Source organism: Pezoporus occidentalis, unplaced genomic scaffold (genome assembly GCF_034315485.1).
Source record: "Pezoporus occidentalis ecotype Australia unplaced genomic scaffold, CSIRO_AGI_Poc_V1 ctg337, whole genome shotgun sequence".
Classification (NCBI taxonomy): domain Eukaryota; kingdom Metazoa; phylum Chordata; class Aves; order Psittaciformes; family Psittacidae; genus Pezoporus; species Pezoporus occidentalis.
In genome coordinates, this window is record NW_026915344.1 from 4,187 (window position 1) to 23,711 (window position 19,525).

Here is a 19,525-nt window from a genome sequence, read left to right on the forward strand (position 1 = left end):
CTTTGGAAGTAGAGGGAAGAAGGAGAATATGAAATGGCAGGTGAGGAGTTGGATAGTTGGGAACTAGCACTTGAAAATGTTGTTTCAAAAAGGAATGTAAAGCAGGGGAGTGGGTGACTAGTGTAATGGAGTGATACATAGGTAATTGAAGCTTCAAACTGCAAAGAGAAACATAGCCTATTGAAGTATTAATGTTTGAGGAGAGGGGGTATATTTGACTAGCTTTGGAGGTAGGTAGCAACAAAGTATAACTTTTTAGGGGTGTTTTTGTTGATGAAAGAGGAAGAAATATGTTGCTCTTGCCTGCAGTACATGTTTATGAGTTTTCTCCCCAGTAGCAGTGTATGTTATCAGAATTCACCATGTTTGTTTCTGTGTGTAATTGATAAACTTGAGATGGGTTTTTAATGAAGTGGTGTCTGGCTGGCCCAACAGGTTCCTGGGTGGAGTTACAGATGAATGGCAATGGCAATAGCAACGAGAATGGCAATGGGAAAAACGGAGGTCTGGAACATGTCCCTTCATCATCCTCCATCCACAATGGAGATATGGAAAAAATTCTCCTGGATGCCCAGCATGAATCAGGACAGAGCAGCTCAAGAGGTAGTTCCCACTGTGACAGGTAAAGAAATGTTTGCTGTCCTGCCTGCAGTTTATAGCAGGATTTTATCCTGTAGATGTTAACGGGGACGTAAAGCTTTTTCTCAGGCTTAAGTTTTTTATGCTCCAGGATTTGGAGTACTTGCTGGCTTGTGATGATTGGTTATGAAATAAGACATCTGATTTGGAAAGTTGATCGTTGCTACACAGAAAGCTGAGGAATCCAGGAGCTGGAAAGTCACCTCAGCACAACAGTTAAATTTCACATTGTCATAAATCACATGTGGTGTAAAAAATACCTGATTTTACTGGCTTTATGTTTAGTCAAACATACTAAAATGTATCACTGGATATAACGGAAAAAGAGATCTTCAGAATTTGTACTGCTTTGATTTCAGTGTTCTGCTTTTTGTCCTGTGAAGGCAAAATATTTCTTACCTAACAATATAATTCTTCAAGGCATATGTGAGCATTATGATACTCTTCTGTGTTCATTATACCTTTTTTCTAGGAAGTTTTGGGGAGGTTTGGAAGTCCTTGGGCAGTTTTTAGGTATAATTTTAGCTGTCCTTCTGCTTGTGCCTGCCTTGGTTTTGCTGGGTGAATGCAGTTTAACTGTCATGTCTACTGGGTAGCCTACATAAGTAGTTGATAGGTACAAAAGCTATTTAAAATCAGTTAGGCCCAATTTAATGACTGAATGTAGTACACTGTTTGAAAATAATCCATAAGAGTATTTAAAATAGAATGGTTACATTTATAGAAAACAAAATTTGCTACATCTATGTTGCTAAGAAACAAGCTGTCAGAGCTGTCGCCAGTAGACTGCTTTCCAGTTCAGTCAGGAACGTTTGCTAGATGACTGTTGTATAGCTTCTTTTACTAGCAGAGGATTTTCAATTATTACCCACATGTTAAATAAATGAAGGCAGATTTCTTTTTTGTCTTTTAAACTTATGTTTCCACTTGTTAACTTTTGGGTAATTCTTTTCCCCTTTTGACAGTTGAAGTAACATTCAAGAAATACTTTGCATTCTGTTCACAGAGTAAATTGCTCTGAAATGTGGTGGTTTGGGTTCTCTTTTGCGTATTTCTAAAATACACCTTTTTTGTGAAAGCTTAAATCTGGTTAAAAAGATGCCTTTAGCATTTTAATGAGGCATCTGCGCTGGTGCATCATGCTGCATTTTGTATTGTTCATTACTTGAGTTCTCTGGGGTTTGGTCAGTTGAGGTGCAATAGTTGATTAATTTCTCAAGTAGGTTACCGAATGTTTAATACTCAAAGTGAGTCTAACAAGGAATGTATGTTCTTGCCAAGCATTAAAAGGTTTTTTCATGTGTGATATTTCTGCTTGGAGTAATACAAAAAGAGGTATAATTCACAATGCTGGCAGCGTTGCCTAAAAGAAATAAGGGATCTGAAGATTTTGTGTGGCAGATTTTGGTCAACGCTTTCTTTGCTTTAGTGGGAGGTTGGTCGACCTGGTTGAGAAAGGTAGGATTATAAATGGGAGGAGAAAATGAAGAGATGAGAGGGCTTGGAAGACTTTCTAATACTGATACGTTTGATCTGAAGAGTGGTCTGTACCTCACAGGAATAGTGTGCAAAAGTGCATGTGGAAATGATTCAGATGAGATGCAGTTTATACTAACAGTTCTTTAGGTGACAGCGTATTATGACAAAATGACATAACAAAATCATTTCTCTTTAGCCCTTCACCTCAAGAAGATGGACAGATAACTTTTGATGTGGAAATGCACACAAGTAAAGACAGTAGTTCTCAGGTATTTTCTTTATTAACCTTTAAAATACATGAATTAAAAAAAAAAGTGTTTTCAGTTGTGGATATTGTATACAGATCATGTGTGTGTATAAATCAGCATTGGGATTACTTGAAGGGTAGAGTAAGCTCTGTTGTGTCAAAAGTTTTAAAATGTTATCTAATGTGTCACAAAATTCATTGCACAGTTTGATAGCAAATTTTGCTTTTCATTCTGAGACACTAAACTTGGCTGTTAGCTGCAGGACAAGCAAATGAATTTTATAAGCCTTTTTTAATTAAAATTTGGAGATGTACCTTAGTCATTTGAGTAATGCTGTTTACTTGTCTTGTACTTTATTCTTGCAGGTTTTAAGTCAGTCTTTTATTAGAAATTAATACAGTACCTTCTTGTAAATAATAAGTAATTTTATTGAATAGTAAATAATTTCTGTGCAGCCAAGCTTATGTTAGTTTAAATTATCTTTTAAGGAGTTAAATGAAATTAAAATACACTTCAGAATGATTATTTTTAGCCACAGGGCAGGGTTAGTAAACTTTATTTAGGCTTACATTTTGTATTGACTTGTAGAGATTAATAGCTTTGAAGTGAGGGGAAAAATGAGGCTCCATCTCTAAAGCTGAGAATTGCCCTGCTTAGTAGCAGTCATATTATTGTCTAGCACTGTTTGCACTGCATGTGTCAAACCTGTTTTGAAATGTTTATATTTCTGCACAGGATTTTAGAGGGTTCAGTTTATTGCTCTACAGATAGTCAGCTCACGTGATAGTGAGTAATTGCCATAATACAAACTGAGAGGAGACTAATGCTGAACTCTTAGTTTTATCATTTAATAGAATTTGCTGTCCTCAGCAGTATAAATAAAAAGCATTCCTGGAAGAATGAAACCTTGCATTTAATTTTGTCAAAGACCTGGCTGAACAGTAGGACTATTTCAGCTCTGCCCTGTGGAGCCACAGGGATTTGGGTGAAGTTGGTGGTCTTTTGTGACTCGTATTTGATGACTTTTGGGTTTGGTATGGTTTTTGCTTTAATGTTGTCTGTTTTACTAAGGGGAGATCAGGAAATTGTTTTAATGCAAAGGAGGAGTTTGTACCAAAGTCAGTGGCGTTTTCTCGTCTATTTTATTTTTTCCTATATGGTAACACTTGAATCTAATAATGTAACATTAAATCTTTGGATCAAGACAACTAGTAGTTGTGTTGTGAGTGCTTGCCTTTCCTTGTTCCATCTGGGATGCAGCTGGTAGAAGCTGCTAGTTGCAAGTAATGTAAATTTTAAACAGCTAATAACACATTTAAAGTTAAAATACTGTTTCTGAATCCTTTTATTTGGCTGTCTTTCTGTGCTTTAGCCACACTGTGTATGCTTTAAATCAGATGCCATCAGCTGCAAGTTTTTGCCATTTGTGAAAACATGGATACTTTTTACATAATGCTGGTTTAGTACATTTAAGATTTAAGAATATTTTTTTTTATTTTTGTTAAAACCCAAGGAACTTGCAATGATGTGGAAGTCCTGCATATAGGAATAACGTTTGTGGTATACTGACTTGTGCAGATTCTCCTGTCAGCATAATAAAATCTCTTCTAAATAATCAGTAGCCCAACAACACTTGCTCGTTTATCAGGTGCCACCATTAGGTGCTTATCATTTTAGCACTGTTGTTGTTGCTCTCGGTTTAACACCATAAGGAGGAGCTAATTGAATGTTACAAGGCTTGTCCCGTGTATATTTTCAGTCTGAAGAAGAAGCAGTAGAAGGAGAGAAAGAATTGGAAGTTTTGAAGAAAAGTGCTGACTGGGTGTCAGACTGGTCAAGTAGGCCTGAAAACATTCCTCCCAAGTAAGTTAAGCACTATTTTAATGAATATTTTTATATGAAAGAGAGAAGAATCGTAAGTTGCATGGAATTACTCTGGCTCTCCAAGTAAGATCGTATTGGAAAAAGATTTCTCTTTGGGGAGGCAACAAAATCAAAACAATGAAGTGCAGAAATCTTAATAGCAACAGAATTATATTTTTATTAAAAGTAATATCAATCCACAGTAAGCTGAGTAAACCTTTTGTCAGGGTTTCTTGCCAAAATTATAATTACTGGAAGAGCTGGGGACTTGGAGTTGGGATTCGTGGCATTTAGTTTGGCTTATTGAATGGAATAGTGTTGAGCAAGTCTCCTAAATTATTGTACCTTTTTTTCTTTGTAAAATATGTAATGTTCATCCATGGAAGGGGAAACATTGAGATCCTTGAATGCAAAGCATTTTTATTAAAATAGAGGATGCTCTCTAAATCTGGCAGACTTCTGTCTCTGTTTGGAACAAAAAATGAGGCTCTTGCTAGCAAATCACATCCTGAAATTCTCTGTCTCGGACCTACCTCTCTCTCTTCAGCTACTGCTCCCCTTGTCTCTATACTGTCTGTGTAAGTGGTCTCTCCACAATCCCTCCTACTATTCTCTTTGGTTCCTTACTCCATGTAAGGGATCTTTAGCTCTTTGTACTTAAAAATAATGTTCCTACAGAGATCTGTGCATTTGTGTGGGGAAAAAAAAAAAAGTCTTACTGGATTTCTTTCCCCCTCTTTCCCTCTTCTTTCAGGGAATTTCATTTCAGACATCCCAAACGTTCAGTGTCTTTAAGTATGAGAAAAAGTGGAGCAATGAAAAAAGGTGGCATTTTCTCTGCAGAATTTCTTAAGGTTTTCATTCCATCTCTGTTCATATCTCATGTTTTGGCTTTGGGACTAGGGTAAGTATTAACCTAATTCTCACTTTAACTTTTGCATCTGGCTTTGCTTTGCCACTTGTATGCTGGGTACTTGCTGAAAAGGGCTTTACCTAGAATACTTATGTTGTTGCACCTTGCTCAAGATAGACTTAGTATGCTTTTTGAAATGCAGGAAAAACATTGCAGCAATTAAAACATTTCAGCCATTAAAACATTTTATTTCAGCAATAGATCAAGTTTCTTGTATCGACAATGCATGGATTATCATGAGCTTGCAAATAACCTTTGCAGTTATAACATGTGCCATTTGATTATCCACATGTTCTACTTATATGCTTCAGGTTATAATGTACAGAGAGTAAGAACAGAGTAAATGGAAAACTGCTGTAACTTCTACTAACCATTGCAAAACCACATTGTACAAATATTGATGCTGAAGTTGTGTGTGTATGGCACATACTCTGTTATTTTCAGTGTCTAATGCTGCAATTGCGTGATATTATTGAAAGTCAAAGTTTGGATACTTAAAGAAAGGTACATGAAATACTGCATGTGTCCTGCAAGATCAGCGATGACTGCTCAGCACTGCTTTCGTTGCCTGCATAATCCAATGTAATCTCTCTGCTTGCTTAATTCTTGTGTTATGTTCATTCATTTTATGTCCTTCTATCATGGGGCAAAGACATGTTCTCAAAATATGTTTTTGTATAGCTTCATATTTATTTTTCAGAGTGTAGTTCCAGTGTCTCTTTAAATTCTTGTAAACCTTTAAATAAATTAGGAAGGTAGAATATATTGTAAGGTATTTGTACTACAGCAAAATTGTGTATTTCCACAGTGAATTAATTTGTGCCTGAATTTATTTGTTAGAGGTCAGTGTTTGCATAGCTCCTCAGTGCTTTAAAGCTCGCACCCTCCCTTTGTAAGCAGTAGTTTATTGTGTAGATCCTCAGTGCTCTGTGTTGTAAAGCTCACCTCCTCCCTTTATAGGCAGTACTTTATTTGTTTTATTGTAATAATCCAGGAGTGTTGCTCGGCTCCTCAGGAGTCCCTGTGTCAGGGACTCCGTAGACATGATATAAACTTTTGGACTGGGGTTTTCAAATGAGCTTGGGACTGGAAGAAACCTGCTCTTGCTAAACGTTGATAGCATCAGTGCTTCTAGGCTCATCTGAAAATCTCAATCTTTAGGTAATTTTGTAGAAATGAAGTGACGTCCTTGGAAGAATCTCATCAGACTTAGTGAAAGACTAGCTGAGTGCGTGCAAACTGTTTGGAAAACAGGGAATACCTCTGTGAAATACGATATGCCTTATACTTTTTATTTCAGCATCTACATTGGAAAACGACTGACCACACCTTCAGCCAGCACTTATTGAAAGATGGAGTGCAAAACCTGGAAATCCACGTGACCTGTGAAGGTGTTACTGTCTCATTTAGTACATTTGACTTGAGACCATTTTAAGCATGACCTTGACTTCACCCTATCCTTACATATCCAGGTTTTTGCTAACTCTGGAATTCAGTATTGTGTTGGAACTCTGTTGAGGTGTTTCGCTATCTACATTCTTTCCCTCTCTCCTCCCATTCCCCTGCCTCTTGGCCTGCAAGACACGTCAGAGTTGCTGAACGGAGTTTACAACTGTCTATATGTTGCAAGGGCTTCTCTCAATGCAAAATGCCACCAGCAAGTTTAATTTTATCAGTGATGCTGTTGCCTCCTTAGTGCAACCTGACTTAAATTGCAGTTGTGCATGGTATAAATGTTGACTGTATAATGGTGATAAAATTAACAGGCTCTTTGGAAGAAAATTATTGTTTGGAGTGAGAATGAATTTTTCTTTCAGAAAAGGAACCCAAGCTGGTTGTAAAATAAACTAGACATCACTGGCAATAAAAAACAGTTTAAATCAGCTTTTGGGGGAATTTACTTGGCCCTTTGTATTGGCTAACATCATTTGATTTGCAGGAGGCAAAGACTGCATAAATTTTAAAGTAGGATAACTAAATCCATCAGCATATTTTAATATTAGGTAATCGTTGTAATCTTGTCTTTTCTATGAAGTCAGCTCCTTGTTCCTTGTAGGAGAACCTGTCCGATGCCTAGAAAATACTAGAGAAATTGCATTGTTTGCATGTGAAGAAGCTTTTCTTTTCCTTACCTGTTTTCCTAAGGGAAAATCTGAAATGTGAAAATTTTCCTTTTAAAAGTAGTTTTAAATTAAGGAAAAACCCAACAGCTGTAGGTGTAGTTAGACTGTGTAAAAGGATATGATTCTGTTTGTTGTGGAACCATTTACAATTAGGATGATGGCGCAGTTTCAGAAAGCAAAGCATTTGACTGATCTTTAAGGGGGACAATCTTGCAAGAGTGTAAAGATTCAGAAGTTGTCAAACTCTGAAATGTCTTCTGCAAAGGAGTTTTCAATATTCCTCTCTCTCACTGTTTACTGTACAATCTCCTTTGGGGATACATGGAATCTGAAAGTCACTTGTGGTGTCTCATGTTAGATAGACTCTTCTCACTAATGTTGTTGAACTTTTATCTTAGGGAACATTAAGCCTTGTCCTCCTTCAGTGACACATCTTTTCAAAATGTGAAGCTTTAGTACCAAATTGTTACAAAGCATTGGGACAGTCATGTCCTTAAATAGATTTTATTGGATTTCAGAACATGTAGCATGACTCTGAAGGATAGAATACTCTTTTTTTTATATATATATGAATATATAAAAAATATGATATAGACTTTAATACTAAGTATTTAGGGAACCAATGCTAATTTTAAGACTAGCGAAAATCTCATTTAAGTAAAAACTTTAATAGCCTGACTTGTAGAAGATAAGAAAGCATAGTCAGCGAGTTTGGAGAGAACAGCTACATAGAATTATTTGCTTGCATCAGACTATAAAAAGTTGATGATTTGAACTAGCAGTGATGGCTTGAAACAGTTGATGCGTAGAAGTTAAATCCCTATTGAGATCTGGGTTTTAGTTAGCTCCCAGAAAGTAAAAAAAAGTGAAGTATAAATCCACTGCTAAACTCTATTTATTTTTATTCTCTACTTCTGAATGCTGTTACAGAATGCTTTCAGGGTGAAAGGGGCAGCCTAACAACAAATCCTCTTGAAGACATCTGCTTTTCTTCTTCTAAGTGGCACTTGAGTTGCCTACAACTGCATACTGGTTTCAAGTGTGGATACTGGGTTTCACCCAAAGGTGGGGGAAGGAAGGGGGAAGTGGTGAAGGGTGTTTTAGTATTGAGTACATAATTTTACAGACCTAAAACCCGAGGGGATGGGAGAAAGGCTGAAACACTTTTAGTTCTAATTATAGCACCTTGTTTTGTATGGAAATTGGAGTAACAGAAAAATAGATTTTTACAAGTAGGGACTACTCTTTAATAAGAGAAAAATTTACCCCTTTCTAAATTAAAAGGTAATTCTTCTTCAGAATATTTAGTAAATACTATTGCAAGCTAGAGTATCAACACAACTTACGCTATTTGAAGGAGCCATGAAGTCAAATTTGTGAAAACTACAGGTGAGGAATGGATACATGATCACTGTAACACTTGCTATGATACAGTGCAGTATTTATTGATACCCTACTATAAGCTTCAGCTGAAAGTCTACAATTTCTAGTTTTACAATGAACAGAAACAGATTGCTGTATAATTTGAAAAGGGGTTTCAACTATTGCTAGTTGAACTTTTGTTAAGACAAGTGTTGTTAAAAAAGCTTTATACCTGTTTACAGTTTTGGAAACACAGACGTAAGCTTCATTTTTCTTACATTTAGTGAAAACTGGCCTAGAATATTTGTAAATAGTATCAAGAAAAACAAATGCATAAACTCGCACATGAAAACCGCAGCAGGCAAACGTAACTGCAGCAAATGCATCTTTACTTACTGGTTTCAAAAGTGCAAGCTGAAGATTGTTAGAAATTCAACTTTTTTAATTGACGTTTGTTGAACTATTGGAGTTAACTGAGCCAAAGTGATTATGCATTCTTCATAAATTAGTTAGCACTTTGTAACATCATATACAGTTTACAGTACATGTATAAGTCGTAGCTTATAAACATTTTGTGCCATTAAAGCTCTCACAAAACTGGTTGTCTGAAATTACTTCATGCTGCGCCTCTCTTCTGTTTTCTTGGTTTTAGAGGACTGTTCTGTGTGATACTTTATGGAACTGTTGTGTTCTGGGTTACATGAACATTGAAGCTGCTGTGTGTAGGCTGGACTCATTTTTTTGCAAGATTGCTTGGGGTTGGTTTTTAGTGACTTGGGCTTATGTGCTTTTCCTGAAGCACTTCATACAAGCATTTCCATTGTCAGCATTATCCATCTGTGCCGAGTCCTCCAGCACCTTGTCCAGGACAACTCCTAAGGCAAAGTAATGTAGTGGCATATGAAATGTAAAATAGAATTGATGAGATTGTGTGTGTAATTAGTCAGCTCTGTTGTACGCCTTGTATTTCTCTTCTGTTTACTAATTCTGTTGCAGACTAAAGAATAAGGGAGATAACCCTAATTGTTAATCTGTCTCCATAGTCTTGGTTCAAGAGCACTGGTCATTTCTGGGAGTACCATGTGGAGAGTTATTTGTTCTAAGTGTAAAATGTCATCACTCTGATACTGTTACTGCCCGTTTTTGTTACCTGGTGATTATTTTCCATGTTTTTAATGTAAAAGTCCAGAACTTTGTGAAGAATTGTTTATTTATTCAGAGACATAAGATAAAATTAGAAAACCTGCTTTTGGAGAATGTAGATGTCTGGGAGTTACTGTGAAACCTGGGCTAGAAGCTTTGCATTAATACTACTTTGAAACTTTTCTGGAGATCATGGTTGTTGGGATTTGAGCACTTTGTTTCTCTGCAGCCCTTTGTTTCTCAACACGTTTATTTAGTAGGTGTTATGGGGGTAGAAATCATTGTGTGCTTCAGAACTCTTCTAGTTTTAATGAAATGTTCTATGAAAGAATAAATACAAGGTAATATGTAAAACAGCATTATGTTTGCACTAAGATTATTCTGGTATAAATCACATTTTGAGGACTGTCTTGAAGTTTCTTTTCGTTCTTGTACAGGAGTGTTAAGAGAAGGGATTTGTTTTCATACTTCAGAGCAGCTCAGTGATACTGCTTGTCTTTTCAGCTTAATGCAATGGAACTGGACAGGTGAACTGCGTGATGCCTTGCTTTCCTCTGTAATCAGCACCAAGAAGTATGTTTCATGTTACATTCTGGGAAAGTTACCTCCTACCTTTACTTAACTACAGTGCACTTAGACATTTAGCTAAGTTAGCTATTGACATGAGACTGGGAGATGGTGAGTCCTTCTTACACTGTTTTCAAACCTACCTGTATATATATGAAAAGATTAGGATTTGCTTTGAATTCTGTGTTTTATGAAGAAGTTCTGTATAAAAATGTTATTTATACATTTGTGTGTGTACATATATTTAAAATCCTGATTCTGTGCAAATGTTTGTAGGATCTTTGCCTTGTACTTAGTTATATATGAAGACTGTGTTTTGAGTCTTGAAATCCAAATAAAATGCTAGGGCTCTTGAGCTGAAACCTTAAGATACTCCTGGAAAAATCCCCTGCTGCAAGCAGCATCTCCATGAAAAAGGAAAAAGTCCATTAATTTCTCTTCCATTAAATCACTTCATGTCCTGTCCTGTTTGTCAGCTTGGCTAAGCACAGCTGACTCAGCCGAACTTCTGCTTGCAGGACCTGGAGTATGATCGGTCTTGACATTAGGGGGAGGGCGAATGGTGGCTTTCCATTAGGGAAAGTAAACATGACTGAACTTTGAGCTGCTGCCAGAAAAATGGAGAGTACGGAAACTGGCATTTTCTGTTTTAAACTCTTTCGTAACACTTTTCCAATAGGACTGTTGGTTATTGAGACAAAATACTGCCTTGTTTTGCTGCGTATTTCCTGGTTTCATGAGATCTGCAATTTCTTCAGGTAGGGTATGTGGTGACTTACATGGGTTCAGATCTCACACTGTTAGTGTGTAGTTGATCTCTGTAATTGTAGCTGGTAAAGCCCCAGAGGCTGTGTGTTCAAGAGCCTGTTTTGCTTTCACCTCAAAGGAAGCAGGTTATAAAGGAAGCATTTTGTCTTGTTTCTAGATAAGAGTGTGATGCAGGCTTGGTAAGTCAGCTACATTGGGAATCCGCTCCAAACTGAATTGTTTTCTACCCTTTTCTGTGTGAGAAGTCTTCCTGAAGACCTGGAGGATGCTTTGTAACGAGTGTTCACTTCCAGTGCTGCTGCATAAAACATGATTGCTTACAGCTCTGGATTGGATACAGAAGGGAGCTCACAGACAGATGTTATTTCTGCCAGTGTTTTTGCTTGTTGTTGGAGGTGACGTAAAGCAGAACCTGCAGCTGCCAGTATTTGAGCTTCAGAAAGACTGGCTAGGTGTTGGTGAGAGGGGAGTGAGTCAGGCAGGCACTGACAGACGTCCCTGGTGCTCTGCCGGCTGGTTCAGGTGGGCAGAGGTCTGCAGCAATCCCTACCTGTGCCTAGCAGTGTAGTGGAACAGCCAAGGTCTGAGTGAGCTGTGGAAACTGGCCTGAGACAGTGGCAGGATTTGGTGTGGCTGTGCTGCCACTGGGAAAGAGCAGCGTTCCTTCTTCCTAGGGTTATCTGGTTGGCTCTGGTTGCAGGAAGCAGCTTTTGAGAAATACAGCTATTTTTGTAAATACTGATAAGGTAGGAACAAATGTTCTGAGTGGAGTCAAAGCAGGATGGATACTGCAGTTGGATTTTTAGTTTTTGCCTTGTAGCCTGTGGGATTGTGCTGTTTGTCTGGAGGTGGAGCGGCCTTCAAATAGTTTTGCAGTGAGTGTGACATAAAAATCTATTTGTCCTTGCAGGCTTTTTAGGTGCTGCTGAGTTAGGTGGGTTTAAAGCTGTGTGCCTGGTCTACAACTGACATCTTCAGTTCTCGCAGAGAGGGCCTGGTTTTTTCCTCTTGCTTGAGTAGGCTGTACCACTACCGGAAGACTATACAGACTTGCTTACTGGATGTGCCAACTGTCATTTTATTTCAGAGTGAGAAGCAATGACAATTATAGCTGCCTCTCTAAGAGCACTGTCTGACAGGTAGAAGAGATCTCCGGGGTTCCTAGCAATTATTTTAATAGCTAACTTCATCTCGCAAGCAATATTACGCGCCCTTTCCGATTTCTTCTAGACGGCAGCTGCAGTGAAGTATCTCTAGTGTACTTTGTAGCTTTAGTTTGCAGCATTGCAGCTTACCCGGATCTGATGTTGGGCTTTGGCTCTGTGTGCTAAGAATTGGATCTTGTCTAGTTAAATTAACAGCTATTTGGGGAATGGCAGAACATGACCAGGCCTTAAACTCTGATATCATAGGGTTACAGGCATGCTTGGGCTGGCTGGCTGGAGATGTATTGCTTTTAACATATTTGGGATAGAAACACAAAGACTTAGCTGCAGTCATAACAATGAGTTAAAATGATCAGTAACTTAGGCGAGGAAGCTTCTTCCACTGAAACTGCTGAACAAAAATATGAATCTCCAGGACCAGCAGGGATTCTTCTGTGAATCACTGCCAAAAGCCTAATACTCGGAAACAGATTTTGCTGTGCATGGTTATGTTGCCTCTGCTCTGTTCTCTGTGTGTGCATGTGTGTGTGTGCATGCAGGCTGGAGTGGGGAAGGGGAGACAGGAGGTGTGGCAAGAGAAGCATCCACAATGAAGGTGTGAGTCCTTTCCCAGTGCGGTAACATTTTCCTATAGGCTTCCCTGCTAGGTGAGGAAGCACGGCTGCGTAAGAAACCTCCCCAATTGGCTGGTACTGCGGTGGTACGATAAGTGATGTCACCAGATTGTGTTCTGGCACTTTTCAGGCTCAGGCTTTTATTTCCTAGCAGAAATGTGTATATGAGAGAGAGAGAACAGTGCTGAAAAGTGCTCTGGTCCATTTCCTTCTGCAGAAGTGGGAGTTGCTTGTAAATCATTGCTGCTCTTCTTAGGAGTGCAGCCAGAGTAAAGTGTGAAATTAGTGTGTGTGGGAATTAGATGTCAGTGCTTCTGCTCAGGAGTTATGGGTTGGCAAAGAGCTGCTGGAAATGCGCTGATGAATGCGTGGAGGATGGATGCAGTGGCGCTGAAAGCATTATGTTAGTTGTGAGCATTTATGAATAGGAAATCAAATGAGTATAAGAAAAAAAGGAGGGGCACAATGGAAGAGATTTTCTCCTCGCCCATGTCTCTGACACTTGTTTTGTGATGCTGAATTCTACAAACATGGGAAATGTCTTTTTTTGCCCCAAAGTGCTTGTATGTTTTTCCCGATGTACACACCTAGTTGAGCATGCACATTTGCATGCATAATTGATAGCCCCACTGCAATCCAAACCAGCACAAGCTGTGCAACTTACCCATTGACATCTTCTTTCCAGTTTATTTTACTCTTTACCACTGGTCAGTTTGACTGTGTTTATTTTATGTGCAGCTTATTTTGAATTTGTTCTCCAAGCATTAAGTATTTTTATTTTTAATTGAGCTAGAAATATGAAGTGTCTTGTTTTCCAGGATAAGTAGTTAAAGGAACAACCTTCTTCATGCCACTGACTTAATATTGGCTCTTTGTGACTAGGTCCCCCATGTAAAATGGAAATACTAACCTACCATAGAAAGGTGTTAATGACATCAGTTAGAAGGAAAGGCTTTCTGTCATCTTTTTGTGTAAAGATCTCCAACGACAACCACTGATACATTTTCCAGATTCTCAGCCAGTGCAGATGATTTTAGTGCTAGGAAATGGCATGCTGATGTGTGCTCTCTGACCTCTCTTGCCTTGATTAGCTTTTGAATTACATGGTGTGTCTGTCTTTGCTTATAAGGCCAGATTTGATGACCCATGAAGCAATTACTGAAGTTATATTCCTATGGAAGAATACTCCTGAGAGATTCAAATTTGTGTGGAACTCAATTATTTTTGGTGAGCTGTTTTTGTGAGCCGTGTCTTAGAGAAGTAATGTGATGATGGTCTTTAATCTTAAACTACTGAACTGGCCTCGCATGTTAGCATGCCAAGTCAGTGAGTGTACATTTAATCTCTGCTTTTGATAGTGTGAGTATTTCACATTGATGTACAGTCCAACACTATTTGTTCAGTGTGCTCAAGCAATGTAATTGCTGTATGAGCTTTATGAGGGTCAGGATCTGGTAATCTCTTGCCTTGTTTCTGCAATGAATGAATACATGTGGAACCTCACTAGAGAGTGGTGGGTCTCTGTTCAGTGGCTGTGGGCATCAGCTTCTTTGTGTGACCCAAACTGGAGGGCTGTGGCTGATGCTGTGTGCAGCATGGCTGGAGCCTACAGTCATACTTGTGCATTAGAATGTAGGTGACACACATGTAGTGCATGCACAGACCCTGCTAGATAACTTATTCCCTACCATTTTTTGTTGGCAAGGAAATCTGCATTGTTCCTGAGGCAGACTCCAGTTGCCTTCCCAGACCTCCTGTGGAGAGCGATGAAAACCTGCTTGGTAAGCCTGAAATGCTTTTAGCACATGCACTGGGGCAGTGAGCCAGAAACCTAATGCTGATCTGTCTCTAGAGGTTAGGGAGAGTGATTAGGAGATTGGTTGGACAGAATAGTTGAAACCTTCTGAAGGCTTTTCTCCAGTGCACCACTAAATATCTTCTTCTTTTGACTTTAAGAGGAATGGGGCTTGATTAATGTTCAAATGTACTATGCTGACACCACTGGTTTCTTCCTTAGAACTGTAATTATATTCAGCCATCAGCTCCTTTTTCCTTTTTCTAAGTAAGTTTCTATGTCAAGCTTCTAAAAGCTGGCTAAATATATTTGATTTTATCATTTCTGCCTGGATTTGCTAGCAGCCTGGAACAACAGCTCTCTGATGGATGAACTGTCCCATGTTGGCAGTAAGCCCTGCTCCGTGTAATCTGTGACACTGTTGTGCTGTCAGAGGGCTCTGTAGGACATGTAATATAGTAGAGTTGGGACACACACCTGAGCTACTGGGGAAGCTGTGGCAAAGAATTCATGTGAGGGTTCTGGAGAAGCAGTGGATGCTACCCAGTGTCCTTGCCTCTGTCGGAAGAGAACTGGTCTAAAGTACTGGGAAGAGAGGCTGAGGCTTCTAGGCAGGCTTAGAGTTACAGTAACCCAAGTTTGTGCTGTGCCTCATCCTTCACTGGGAGTTGCAGATTTCAGCAGGGTAAAGCAAAGGCTTATTTTCTGAAGGATGGCTGTATGAAATGCAAGCAGCTCTAATTCATTAGCTGTACTGATAAGAGTCATGGGTCAAGTTTCCCATGTACAGGCCTTCTTTTGTGGGATGTAAGTGCTACCCAGGCCTTATGCCAGATCTCTGCTCAGAAGTGAACCTTGCTTGGACCGCTTGTGAAGGAAGCGCAGAGCCCTTCTCGAGCACTGGGACCTCCCAGGCGATTCCAGGTTGCCATGGCCACGCAGCCCAATTCAAAGCCAGGCTGAGTCTTTCCACTGGCTGCTGCAGGCTTCAGTGTGAGGGACAAAACCCAGGAGCCTGCCCTGACAGCCATTCCCTTCAGTAATCTTGTTAGTGATCCGCATTCCGCAGCCCAAAGCAGAGGTTTAGTGGTGCTGAGTCCGACGCTCGGGAGCTGCCGTGCTTTTCTGATAGCTCTTCTGCTACACTGAGTTCAGTTCTGTCTGCAGATGCTCCCCACGCAGCACTCAAACATGCTGTGCTGCAATTAGTCCAGCAGGTGCCCAGTACCAGCGTTTATTATTAGCCATTCCTAATACCGTGCTGCAGATGCACGTGATGCTTTGCAGAGGGAGGGATGGAGATTCCTTGCCCCAAGCACCCATTTGCCTTTTGTTCCTGAAATCCCTACTCCCTAGCAACTCCCAAGGATTTCTTCCCCACCCCGTGTGTATTCTGACAGATAATTAACCTTTCAAAGCTTGATTAACCAGGAACTCCTGCAGCCTACCCTTCCCCGTACAGCACCAGCTTCCCTAGAAACCCACACTTTCCTCGCCTTCCAGCTTGAGGTTTAAAACATTAAATAATTAAATCAATGGACACCAGTTCTTCATCATATGACCGTTGTGTGTGTTGATCCTGTGTAATATGTGAAGAAAACACAACATCTGGCTTGTGGCTACAGCCACAAAGGTATTAAAGTAAGACAGGTAAAACTGTGACAGCATGTTGTCTCGCAACTCGAGAGATAATTCAGTGTTACTATTTTGAATGTTTAAAAGGAAGTCTGCAGTCTTCTTTTTTTCCTCTTGAGTGTAGGTGGATGCTTCTTTGAGATAAGTTTCTCTGAATGCGTAGCTTACATCGTGTTTCACTTGGAAGGATAAGTACAAGGAGATTTGGCCTAAGATGAAGGGGAACAAAATGAGTAAAATCTGTATCTGATTGGTCATACAAGCAAAGAAGAAGGTGTGATACACATTTATTGTATTAGGATCGTGCAGGGAAATAGGAGTAGGATTTGCTTCTGTAAAGCAAGTCTAGGCAGCCTTATGTTTTACTTGTTAGGTTGTATTCTGTTTGTATATTTTTCCTCTCTAAATGTATTAGAGTGGGATAACACTAATTTTTATAAGGCCATTTATACCCAAGTTGAATCTAAAGCTTGAAACAGCCATATTCTCTCTCAGAGAACTGGCAGATGCATGGTTTTGAGTTTATATGCTGGGAAAGCAGTGGCCAGCCTGACCACAGGCTTCAAAAGAGGTGGGCTTGCTTTAGAAACAGTCTGGTTTGTCAGATGAATCAGATCCAAGCAGGTTCACAGAGCAGTCTGCAGAGGGAGGGCTAGCAGCTAGGAACCGTCTGGTCTGCTGTAGGGAATGGCTGGTAACCACAGCACAAATGCACTGGGGTTTCTGTCCTGCTTGTCTGTCCACTGCAAAGCCTTTGTTTTCTTCAGGCAGTTTCTTGGTACCCGTTTAAATACAGTGGCACGTATTGCCACTGCCCTCCCTTTATTTTTGCTTGGCCAGGTAGCAATCAAGCAGTGTGTTTGTATTGCAAAAGAAATCGCTTGTGTTTCCTGACTTGCAATTGTATTTATCCTTTCAGCCCCATTGCTCCAAGCACCTGCATTGTCCCTCCTAAGAGGGATGTAGACTTCCCCAGGTTTAAGCAATAAGCAGCTCTTCATTTATGAGCTTTCACAGATGCTTGTATCCAGCCTGAACAGCATCTTGTATCTGTTCCATGTCAGTTAATGCCCTGATGTGGCTGTTCTGTCACTGGTTAACTACTAAAATATCCCTGATTCAGAAAGACAATTTTATAGAACTTTATAGGAAGAAATATACATAGATTCCTGTAGGTTAGAACCTGCCATGCCCTGGGTAATGACTTTGAGGCAGCTTGGGTTCACTGAAGGAGCTCAACTCTTTAAGGTGGCTGTTCCACAGCTAGGATTGCGTTGCCAGTGCATTGCCAGCACACAGCTTCCCTCTTCTTTCTGTATTAGCAAAGTGATACAGATTCTCACCACCAGTTCAGGTTGTCTCCAGGGCTTTAAAGCTCCCTGTGCAGCTGAGGCCCCTGTTTAGAGCCCATCTCCTTCCTCTTCCAGGATCTCTGCCTGACAAATGAAGGGGTTGGGGAAATAAATAGAAATGAAAAAGCAATACCTTCGTCCTTCCCTGATTCTCATCTCCTTGTCATCCCATGTGCCAGGTTTGCTGGAGGCAGGCTCACTAATAGTCTAGGCTTCTGTAAGACATCTCAAGTTGGGAATCTTAATTGCTAAGCACTTTTGAAATCCTTGCTGTAAACACTTGAGGGTTTTTCCTGCCAGGATGGGTGTCTGGTCAGTGGGTTTCTCTTGTGCACCCTTCTTCTTAACATCAGGCTCTTCACAAGGGCTGTTCATGACAATGGTGTTGAGTGCTGGGCTGCTCCCAGCTGTTATTTCTGGGATCAGCTGCCTGACTTCCCTGATTCAGAAGCCGTAAGAAGAACAAGCACCATGGCAGGAAGCTGCTGCCCTCCAGCGCTGCAGCCTGGCTGTCAGACCCAGGGTTCTTCAAGTGTTGCACTAGATCCACCCATTCTGGTATGTGGGTGTTTGCATTGGCTCGTTCTGCTCTGCAGTCCTTTGAGCAGACTTGTGTCTGGTGCTGTGCTCTTGTTGAGTTTATTTGCACTTACGTGTTAATTCAGGGGTGAAGGAATTCTTTTGTGCAGCTCTACACAGAACCCCTGGGATTACTGAGACCTGCAGGTTTCAATGCCTCCTCATCTCTTGTGGCAGGGATGAGCTGACAGAAGGACTTGTCCAGCTGGGAGCCTCTCCTGTGTCTGTGCCTGAGCGAGCAAAGGGAAGGAGGGCAGGACAAAATGATTCATGGACTGGATGAAGTGTTCTGACAGGGCCTGACCCTGATGTATTCAGCTGTGTCCAGGTATAGCTGAATGAAATGTAATGGTCTGAAGTTCTGTGATGATCTTTGCCTAAATTAGAGTGGGGATTTTTAGTGCAAGTCTGGTATTTCAAACTCCCTTCTGTTTCTTTCTCTGTGCAAGGCTTGTTCCCTTCCTGTCCCTAAGTTTTAAGGTTAGATGGCCTCGCAGGAGCTGTCTTGTTCCAGGCAAACCAGGTGTACCCCAAGCTGTGGAGTTCAGGAAAGAACAGTGACTGCCAGAGTGTTTTGGAAATACATTGTAAGGAGTGTAGAGGCCTGAGTTGACTTCAAAGGTTTGCTTGGGGTTTCTTCCCCACCACTTCCTCTAGAAGCGAAACATTTGTTGCTAAGGTTGAAGAAATCCTTTTTTTCCCCTCACAGATGGAGACTCCTGCAGGAGCACTAGTTTGTTTTGTTAGTTCTGTGATAAAGGAAGATACTGCTTTTTCTCAGCTCTGGGGAGTAGATGGCAAAATGTGGCCATTTACAGTAGTTGCTTTTTCATGATGACTTCCAGGTGTTTTACTGGTGTGATGCTGTGGGACAGAGAGGGGCAGCTTCAGTTAAAAAGGGAACGTGCAAGAAGGTTGGAGGCTTTAGAAGGCTGAAGTAGGAGAGACATGACATCCATCAAGGTCAGCATAGCAGGAGGAGATTGAAGAAAAAGCCAAGTAGAAACAGTGAAACACCTGGAGCTCTGTCAGCAGTGGTCATTTTATGTATTGAAGCTAAGGATGGTTCTAGGTGGTGAGTTTGGAGCAGGCTCAGTCTGACGTTAAGGGTCACCCAGTGCAATAGGTATGTACTGCATAGCTAGAATCTGAACAACTGCAGTGAAATGTTAATACCAAACTGGTGGTAACACAGTTCCACAGGGTTCAGCTTTGGTGAAGAAGATCTAAACTTGGTCATGGAGTGTAGTTGTATAGTTGCTTTCTCCAGCGTGGTCCT

General features: G+C 40.3%; 1 protein-coding gene across 1 annotated transcript; it reads left to right on the top strand.

Moving 5' to 3' along the window:
• The first annotated feature begins 402 nt into the window (after positions 1 to 402).
• On the top strand, positions 403 to 9,224 carry BNIP3L (BCL2 interacting protein 3 like). Its single transcript, XM_062629394.1, has 5 exons — positions 403 to 622; positions 2,315 to 2,387; positions 4,126 to 4,229; positions 4,984 to 5,133; positions 6,443 to 9,224. The coding sequence occupies exons 1-5, from the start codon at positions 408 to 410 to the stop codon at positions 6,489 to 6,491; spliced, it is 591 nt and encodes a 196-aa protein (XP_062485378.1). The 5' UTR covers positions 403 to 407; the 3' UTR covers positions 6,492 to 9,224.
• Positions 9,225 to 19,525: the final 10,301 nt, after the last annotated feature.